This window comes from Scophthalmus maximus, chromosome 1, assembly GCF_022379125.1.
Source record: "Scophthalmus maximus strain ysfricsl-2021 chromosome 1, ASM2237912v1, whole genome shotgun sequence".
Taxonomy (NCBI): domain Eukaryota; kingdom Metazoa; phylum Chordata; class Actinopteri; order Pleuronectiformes; family Scophthalmidae; genus Scophthalmus; species Scophthalmus maximus.
In genome coordinates, this window is record NC_061515.1 from 10,433,379 (window position 1) to 10,443,659 (window position 10,281).

Here is a 10,281-nt window from a genome sequence, read left to right on the forward strand (position 1 = left end):
TATCTTACAAATGCTGAGGAATCCTTCAAATAAAATTCCTGGATCCAGATCTGGATCCATCCCAAATGTGTATTCGCCCTGTCATCATGGCTGGGACCATGTAAATCCATCCATTGCTTTTTGGGAACACTAGGGCCTCATTAGCTTAAATATGGGTTCATGCTGTTAAAATACTTTTCAGATTTGGATTGAGTATTAAAAAAAATGATAATAGGGATTTAAAAGTATATTTGACTGTGCCATCCACAAGGGAAGATGATCCCACCTACTTTCAACAAAAAAAGAAAAAGAAAAAAAAGATGACCATGCATGAAAAATATATAGTAGTAGAGTATAGAATAAAAATGTATGAATGAAAAATTTGAAATGACCATGACAATTCCACGGGTCGAATTGGATTTGAAGTTGAAGGAAAAAGCCAAAAGCGAGAGCCAAAAACGATGACGCATTTGTCATTATCAGCCACGATGAACAGTTCGTTGTAGCCGTTGGTTGTTCATACGTCAGCAGGGTAAGTTGCCTCATCTCCCCTGGTCTTTGGACCACAGTGGAAATGCAGCAGAACAACGGTCTGCAGGAAACTTTTAGTTCCTTAAAAAAAGTTCCAGGGACTAAAAGTTCCAGGTGTCTTTGGTTGAAATGCGTCTATTGGTGGTGATGGTGGGAGCAGCCGTAAAATGCACGTATCTACACATGAGCTCCATGTACGTGAGTAAAGCTGGGTCAATCCAGCTCCACCCCGTCCTGAGGGCTCAGGAAGTCATCCTCATAGCGAGGTTATTTCATCTCGTATACTGATGTGAAATATCATCATACTACTTTTTGACCGCATTTGCTCTTCTAATTTGAAATACTGGAGGCGATAATGAAGCCGAATGGAGTAAAAAAGAGCATTCATGATCACACAACTTCCACATTGATGAGTAAAAGTAAACATCCATGAGAGAGAGAGAGTTGGGGCGGTGTAGTTCAAATCTACGGCCAGCCAAGATCACGGAGGGGAGATAAATCCGTCACAGAAGAGTGTCTTCTTGGCAAATTTCTGTCAACCAAGAGGGAGAACAAGCAAGGATGGAGGGCTCCCATTCCAAAAACAACATAGCTGGAGAGGTAGCCTATTGTGTCCTGACAGATTGGTCTGACTGAAGGAGGAGGAGGAGGAGGAGGTCGCCTCCTCCTACTGACACACGGGGAGGAGCAGAGGTGAGCAGGAATCCGGGGAGACAGGAACACAGCTGCAGTTCAGAGGAGAGTTAGTGTCGTTACTACCTCACATAATTCAGACACTACTTTCTGCGAAGGTTGTCATGGTGTTTTTTTGCAGTTATGACCCAGTGCGCTTGTTGGGTTGAAAGCTACCTGAACAGACATATCTATCCATCAATCTATCAGCAACCGACGTGATCCTCCACGCTCCCCTTCTGTTATTTTTGGCGAAGGATGCGAGACCTTTCTCTGTCCTGATCACTCCCCAGGTCCTCGCGGCCCACCCCCACACCTCTGCCCATCATCCCTCCGTACGCTATTTATCCTCGTGTGCAGCTGGAGCACTCTGTTTGACCTCCCCTCTCCTCACAGAACCCCTCAGTCACACGGACTGAGACCCACACCGGACTGCCGACGTTATGCTCATCACATGCATAAGTCAATGTGACATGTCATGTTACGCTGCTTTCCACCTCCGTAAAGGTTTTTTTAAGCCATAAATTAAAATAAAAGACACCATGGTTACATTTGCAACGGTTAGTTCTTCCTTAATTATTCCATAGTGTGTGCATGACGGATGACTGACTCCAGCCAAGTCCTGTTGTCATTCATGTTATGTATATGAAACAATAAAAGTAATAGCTCGTGGGCAAATGACTGCGAGGTATTTGTGATCGTTACCCAGTATGCACCGCATTGTTTAGTTAAATGTATTTTTGAAGGAAAAAAAACTAAATTGTGACACTATCAACTGGGGCGTTTTTTTGCTGCTGAATTTCATGAATGTGGTTTTACAATGTCATGAGCATGACAATATTACGCTGTACTATGACGGCGATGAATATAGAAATAGTAACATATTCCTCCAACATCAATATATAAAACGGCTTTAATGCTGTTCACTGTAGTACGATATGTAACTTTAGGATGTAGAGTAATGGCCATCAGTGTATTCACGGTTTATTCCCATCTAGCATGAGTTTTACACTCTATACATCACATATACAGAAACATATGTGATATATTTGGTAGCTGCTTGATACGTACAAAACCTTCAAGAATCACGTATGAGATATACAGGGAGAGAACTCTTTAAACTCACAGTTGCACCTTTAAACTTAAAGTTGCACCTGTCAAACTCTTTCAGTCAGGCCACGATATGGTCAAACTTCTGCAAGTCTCTGAGCAGACATTTTGAGAGCAGGGGTCATTGCACCGGTCTCCACGCTGCAGCAGCCCGGGTGAATGTGTGTGTGGTCTGCCGGCTGGCAAGCGTGCTTTATAGGCAGCAGAAGGCATGGCTCCGTGATGTTGAGGTTTAGGTTGTAGCAGCGGCCAGAGCACAATATATTTGAGCCGATATTCATCTTATAGACTTCGTTGGCAGAAACAAATAAACCTACCATGCTGAACTGAATTATCCGCACTGCACAGTGTATACAGGGTGTTGTTGTTGTTTTTTGAGTAATTTCAGACCAATGAAACTCTTTCTCAAAGCCTTGGAGGAAGCCCAGTGTTTGCTTAGTGTGTGTGTGTGTGTGTGTGTGTGTGTGTGTGTGTGTGTGTGTGTGTGTGTGTGTGTGTGTGTGTGTGTGTGTGTGTGTGTGTGTGTGTGTGTGTGTGTGTGTGTGTGTGTGTGTGTGTGTGTGTGTGTGTGTGTGTGTGTGTGTGTGTGTGCGCGCGTGTGTGTGTGTGTGCGTGTTTTAAACAGAGATTATACTGCTGGGATGCCAGTTCGTCCACAGACCCCACATCACCCCGAGCTTCCAAGCTGTGAAAACATACCGGAGGTTTGTTGGTTCTCAGTGGCTAATAAGGTGTCATTGTGTGGTAGAATTGTCTGATTTCCCACAGAGTCATTAGGGTGACATGGATGGATTTAACAGATCATCCATTACACACACACACACACACACACAGACGCATGTAGACACTTTGTGTGCACAGCTTCATGCACAAAATCCTTTGGTGAAAAAAAAAAATCACCTAATTGTTAACGCTCCAGAAATTGGCAGGCTTCGCTGCATTTTCTCAGACAAAGTGAAAATTTCGCTTTTTCTACAGGAGTGCCAACTCGAAACCACGATTAGAACCTGCGACATCAAAGCACATGGCTTTCAAAGACTTTCTTTTTACAGCTGACTTCAGGAGTCCTGGCTCCTGAGTGTCCAGACAGTTTTTTAAAGGGTGGTTTTCATCGTCACCTCCCAATTCAAACACCCAGATTCCTCTCTCCCCACCACCGGACGCCTGTTATCAGAAAATAGTCACTGATACGCTGTCTGGATTTCTCTGCAGCGTGGGACATTTTGAAGCCATTTCTGGGGGGAAGCACTGTCATCCAACACTGCCGCTTGACCTTGTAACTCCTTTAGGGTTGATCGGAGGCTATCTGGAACTGCTCTTTGAAGAACGCACCCCTGTCTTTTCTCATCCCGTGCAGTTGATCCATCTTGGCAAGCTGGCACTGGACTCGTTGCGGTTCAGCATTAATGGAGTGAACATGAATTTCACTGTCAATTGTGGGAGCCTTGTACATGTGGACGACTGTGGTTTGTTATTCCAATAGATATGAGTAGGCTGATAGAGAGACGCTGCCTTCCAAGGCCGGAGCAGAGAAAATAGACGGGTCTCTGTGGATCATGGCTCTGGCTCAGGACTTAGTGAGTGAGAGCCTGAGTAGTGTCTGCCTTGATGTGACCTAGGGGAGGGCAGGTTAATGACGCTCTGGGGTCTCTCATGACTGGTGTGTCAAGTTGCATGACTCAGTAATATACACTTGACTTTATCAAAACACCCACTCAGCGCCCATTGATAAGGACAAAGGCTTTCTTCATGTGTTATGTGCCACTGCTCCGGCCCGAGTCACTTGGGCAGCATCCTGCGGTAAGTACCACTGAACGACAATCAGTCTAGCTCGTCCCCGTGTTCCTATAATTGTCAGGCCCCGACGGCCTGTAACCGACTGATGAAGGTTTTGTCTTTATTAAAGATCAACACTGGAGAGGTTGTCCTGTGGTGACATCATGTTCAAGAGAAGCAGCTGTGTTTTCTCAGAGTCACTTCAGCAGCAAAGTGCTGAACTCCACAGAGAAATCTGCCAAGAAATGTAAATGTGGAGTGGGTGTAAATTCTAGCTCTTGCGTTATTAGTTTTCTGAAACAGGGAACGACGGCGTGTCCTTGTGGACCAGGGTCTGAGAGGCCGACCACGTGATTCGCCACATCCCCTGTTTAAGATCTGGATGTCCCTCGATTCGCTTGAGTAGTAATACAGCACAATCAAAATACTCCTGCTTGTAAAATGCTTATCTGGTAAGTCACAAAATGCACTTTAAGTGGCTAACGTAAAAGTACTCACAATGCAGAGTAACCCCTCAAGGACTTTATTATTTGTATTATTGTTATTATTGGATCAATAACATTGATGCATTGACATTCAAGCAGAACCGTCGTGGTAGCTGGTCGAGATGGAGGTAATTTCACTGCATGAGTGTATGAAAAGGCATAGATTGAGGCTCTAATCTATCAATAATCTATAAAGGATATCATAGTTCATAAACGGATGATATGTTCTTAATCTTTGAAGTAACTGGTAAGTTAAGATGTTCAATGATCATGGTGAAGTACAATATTTTCTGCTGAAATGCAGAGGCATCAGGGAGCATGTAAAGGAACTGACATAAACTACAAGTATTTCAAATCTGTACTTGTGTACTAATTATAGATACATAAACATTTCTAAATACATTTCTTAATGCGTTAATGTATTTGGTTTCTTTTAACTACTGAAAGCAACCGTAATGCGAAACAAAAGTATTTAAAACTCACATGGAATGACACATTATTGTGAAACATTAATACTTTGTTTATGGTCTTGGTGAAATATATTTACATGTGTATGAATTCAGGATTAGAATTAAATATTAAAGTGAAAGCTAGCAATGTGTTTCTTCGTTTGCTCTGAGATACAGAAGGGAAGAAAAGGTAAACAGAGTCTGGGGGTCTGCCTACCCCACCTGGTGAACGCTGAGATCAGCACCATGGACAGATCCTTCACACAGGTACACTCACCTGGACGAGACCTGAGCTGCTCGCTCTCATGTTCTTTTTCAGCCAGTATCATAATCTTCACATGCCCATGTGTGGAAGAGCTTTAAACTTATGGAAGTTCTCATTGGCTTTACAGAAAAGTGAAGAGAATGAAGGAGCAACGTGGGAGAAGTGTAATAGGGGATGGAACAGCTCTTTAGTTTTTAACATTTGAAAATGTTGCACAGCAGGACAAGTCTGGCTTAAACAAGCCTGTGTTTGCCCCTGGAACAATACTTCACTCTCAGGCCTCCGCGAGGATGTAAATGGATGTTCGCTGGTGTTGTGACCTCTGACCCCGACTGCCCCCACTGTTTCCTGAACCAGATGCTGCTCCTGTGGACCACAGCCTCCTCAACCTAAACAAAGTAATCCTCCACTAAACAAGATGGATATTGTATCACCAACCCAGTAAATACCAGAGGGCCTTACACGCAGAGCTGGCCAGTTCTCATTCCTGACTGCAGCCAACAGGGAACAATCACTTCTTGTATTGTTTTATGGACAAACAAAACTAAAAAACTAAAAACTTTCCAGCAGTTTATATATATTTTGTGGTATATTACAGCGCAGAAAAAAACATGCCCTCTTGTGGGGAACATAATTAGAGCACGCAGCGTTCCTCCGAGGAAAAAGTTTGAATCTTTGCAGCGCTGGCTGCATGTCAAAAAGTTAAGATTGGGATCATATGCTGCCTATATAAAAGTCCTTTGATCTCACTTGGTTTAAGAAAGACTATATGGAAACATAAATCCAAAATCCTTGTGGGTAAGGTCTACAGACGTTTGCCAAGGTTGCATAATATTATAGGCTTGAAAAAAAGACGTGTCAGCGCCATACAATAACTGGAGATTATAGCAAACATAAAGCAGCGATATGAAGAAACAACAGGCTTTTTTAATTATTATTAGGAACGATGAAATTATAAAAACTGTGCATTTATTTGCCCTCGGATCTGCAAAGTCACATCAAAGTGTTAATTTTAATAATATTTATAATGTGTTTAAATGTAGTTAATTTTAGCATACGCATATGAGGCGATTTACTTTGTCTATTTCCACTTGCTGATAAGTGAAATCAAAAATGGCAAGTTTTTGGCTTGTTGGACTTATAGTCATTGTTATCATGTGGGGGGGGGAAAGGTGTAATATCATGACATATAGCAGCGTTCGCCACTTATCTTCTCCAACTCGGACTTTTGCATCCAGAGCCTCTCTGATATGCTCCTCGGATGCTCCCGCCCATCGCCTCACGCAGTTCGTCTTCTCGGCCAATCCGGTGCCTCCCCAAAAGAGTTGACGCCGTGCAGCCTATAAGAAGTTGCCGAAGTTCTTCCTCAAGTATCAGAAAAAGACTTGTCCTCTCAGGAGCTCATCTATGGATACCCCGGTTTCTTCCGAGCCGCGCAGACCCGCGAGTGGACTAACCTCTTTGACTTCATGAGAGAGAAACCTTCTGGCCGACGCGCGCCCAAGTGGAGATGTCTGAGGAGAACATGGGGGACGAGTCGAGCGGCTCCCCGCTCTCCCCCGTGGACAGCCTGAGCACCGGCGAGGGGGAGCGGGACAGGGCGCCGAAGAGGTGTGGGAGGAAGAGGAGACCGAGCAGGAAGAACGCAGAGGACTCGGACAGCCCGACCCCTGGGAAAAGGGGGAAGAAGTCCACCATCACCCCCACCACCACCCCCACCAGCACCGGCAGCGGCAGCGGCCCCGGCAGCAGCGGCAGCCCCCAGTCGTTCGAGGAGCTCCAGACGCAGCGGGTCATGGCCAACGTGCGCGAGCGACAGAGGACGCAGTCCCTCAACGAGGCGTTCGCGTCCCTGCGGAAGATCATCCCCACGTTGCCCTCGGACAAGCTGAGCAAAATCCAGACCCTGAAGCTCGCCTCCAGGTACATCGACTTCCTCTACCAGGTGCTGCAGAGCGACGAGCTGGACTCCAAGATGTCAAGCTGCAGCTATGTGGCGCACGAGAGGCTGAGCTACGCCTTCTCCGTGTGGAGGATGGAGGGCGCCTGGTCCATGTCGACATCTCACTAGCATCGTGGAGGCATTGGTACGCTTGTTTGTTTGTTGTTGGGTTTTTTTTGTCAAGAGACCTGCACGACCCGAGGCTTGAGGTGTGGACATGGGGCAGAGGCTTAATGTGGCGGCGCCGTGGCCCCAATGCAACAACCTGAAACTTTGGTGTTATTTGATGTGATTCTCTCTGCAGAGCTCATCTGATAATCGATGCCTTATCTATGACCTACAGGTGACTGCTGAATCTACTTATCACACAATCTGACGGGACAAACCTGGAGTCCAATGCTGGATACATGGGATCACTTCTATTTAAATCGAAGACGACAGAAGGTCCGGGGATTATTATTATTAATATTATTATTACCTTCTTTTTTTTGTTGTTGGTGCAGGGGCCCGACATGGGACTTGCAGCCGTGTGTTCGCTCCACACGCCTCATTCGGACGCGTTCCCGTGCTGTTGACGACGAATGTTGAAAATATCGAGTGTTTTTAAAGCTTTTTTTTTTTTTTACTGCATGCATTTGGACCTATTTCTGCAAAGGTCAAAGTGCATTATTGAAGCAGTTGTCTATTTGTGTGTGTGTGTGTGTGTGTGTGTGTGTGTGTGAGACTGTCAACTGGCGGATCAGCTCACATTACAGACTGTGGATCTAACCTGTGTGCAAAAAAAATATTTTCAGAAAACATTTATTTATTTATTGGTGAAACGTGTTTCATTGAGGAATGGATCCTGTGTCTGAACAAGCAAACACATTCCTTATTTTATCATCGTTTTTTTTGTAAATGTTTGTATATATTTTTTTGCATTAAAGAAAAATCAATTGGAATTGCGTTATTGTCTTTTTTTTTTTTAAATATACTACCTTGATTCAATTTTCCAATTTGCCTTTTTGTTAAAAGAAATCATGAATGTTAATAAATGTAGAATTTCGAATGACGAGACGTTGCTTCTCCCTTCACAACAACATTCATGACAAAAGCTTCCAGAATGCCGCCAGTCACCTGGGAAAAAACACATGGAGTTTTAATTGGCTCCAGTCAAAGCGTTGGAGAAACATGCAGCTATTTTTCCTTATAGTACTGTTACATCAAAAGACATCATCAAGATTTCATCCATTTCTCACTCTCTTTTTTTAAATATCCAAAACTGTTAAAGGAAATTCCAGTGTTCACACACACACAATACATGTGAAGTTATATTTCTGCAAAATAAAATAAAAATCTGGTGTATAAGCCAAAGTCAGACTCTTGTATAAACCGAGTTAAAATGCCATTTTTGATTAAGATTGAAACTCTCTCTCTTTTGCCTGGGTTTGTTTACAGTTGGATTAAGGTCTGGGCATGAAACTCGCCATTATGAGTAAATAAATTCTCTGGGGTCGTGTCAACCTGCTGCAGCCTCTCTCCTCCGCCTGCAGCTGAACACTCACAGTGGTGCACATTATTCACGATATGCTGCAGACCTTCACGTTATTTCAGCGAAGAGATCCAGAGCGACTTGCATTTACACTGCAGACATTAAACGTCTGTGAGTTCATAATGCCAACAATAAACAATAATGGGCCTAAACCTTGAATGGGATAAATCTGAACGATTATAACAATAAACCCAGTAGAGCCTTTCTGCATCCTGGTCGTGTAGCCTCACAATTATTATCATTATTATGTGTCATTAAATAAACCTTCTCTACTGTAATCACGCCGTGATTGATCTCAGTGATGTGGGGAAGTGTTTTCCCACTGTCTGAATCTAAGTGTGTGTGTGTGTGTGTGTGTGTGTGCGTGTGTGTGTGTGCCCGTTTGAAGGTGTGTAATTGGCTTGCGAGGCATGTATGGAATTCCCAGATGTCTATGAAATTTAAGGAGGCCATGAAGGTATGGACCGCGCTGTGCATAGGGGTTATTCTCACTCAAAGTTTGGGTGGTGGTGGTGCTGGGGGGGGGCTTCACAAACACTATAGCCCATAGGCCTGAAGATCAATAAACAGCTTTTCTTGAGAAGTTTACAGGAAAAGCTTTTCACCCAGTACCATATAAATAAACAGAGCCATATGAGCTGTGACATTTTTTTCCTGACATGTAGCCTATATCACAAAAAAAGATCACATCTTTCTTTAAAAAAAAAAAAAAAAAAAGACATTTCAAATTCAGCCCTTATGCTTAAAGCCTCAAATAAGTTCCCTCTCCCCCCTTTTTTTTCTGTGAAGAGAGGAGTTGGCAATTGAGACGATGCAGAGGCACAGAATGAAACCTATTTAGAACAGATGTTAGTATTTTTAAAAAGAGGGGGGAAAAAAAAAAGAAAAAGTCACGTGAAATGAGCAGATGTGCAGAGAGCGCGCGGGGACCGGCCGATGCAGAGCGGCGTGTTCTCTGCTCTCACACGGACACGATCCGAGGGGCTGCGGTCCCTGCAGCCCCTCGGATCACCCGGCAGGGCCGATCCGACTGGATTAATGAGAGGTGCCATGCACCCGCCGGGGGGATTATGGATCCGACTGATGATGTGCCGCGCTCGGACAAAGGTAGGCCGCAGGGCGCGGTGGACGGGCCGCGAGGTAGAGCAGGTCGGTGGTGACTGTGCGAGGTGTCGACCAGCTCACTGTTTCACTGTTAAATGAAACATGTGAAGATCATGGCGTTTGCTTTTCTTTTTTAGCTTCTAATACTGACGGGCCTATACTGCCGTCAAAGTTTCAGACTGCTTCGAAACGGTGTGTGTGTGTGTGTGTGTGTGCGTGTGTGTCGGCGGAGGGAGGAGGCTCAAAAGAGGGCAGCATCTGATAAAAGGATCGAAAATGTGTCGTTGGAGGGAGAAAAGAAAAGAAATGCATGTCGCACAAAACAAATACATACAGGAGGTTGAACAAAATTAACCAACTGTCGTTTTACTTCACTCTCCTTTTTACCTTTTGCTGCATAAAATGTTTCCATTTGCAAATGAATCCTAAATGAATTG

General features: G+C 44.3%; 1 protein-coding gene across 1 annotated transcript; it reads left to right on the forward strand.

Moving 5' to 3' along the window:
* Window positions 1-6,543: 6,543 nt before the first annotated feature.
* twist1b (twist family bHLH transcription factor 1b) lies at window positions 6,544-8,150 on the forward strand. Its single transcript, XM_035629747.2, has 2 exons — window positions 6,544-7,354; window positions 7,553-8,150. Exon 1 carries the CDS (start codon window positions 6,778-6,780, stop codon window positions 7,336-7,338), a length of 561 nt encoding a protein of 186 aa, XP_035485640.1. The 5' UTR covers window positions 6,544-6,777; the 3' UTR covers window positions 7,339-7,354; window positions 7,553-8,150.
* The last annotated feature ends 2,131 nt before the right edge of the window (window positions 8,151-10,281 follow it).

Coding starts and splice junctions, on each gene's coding strand:
- twist1b (XM_035629747.2), top strand. CDS start 6,778: ATGTCTGAGGAGAACATGGGGGACGAGTCGAGCGGCTCCCCGCTCTCC.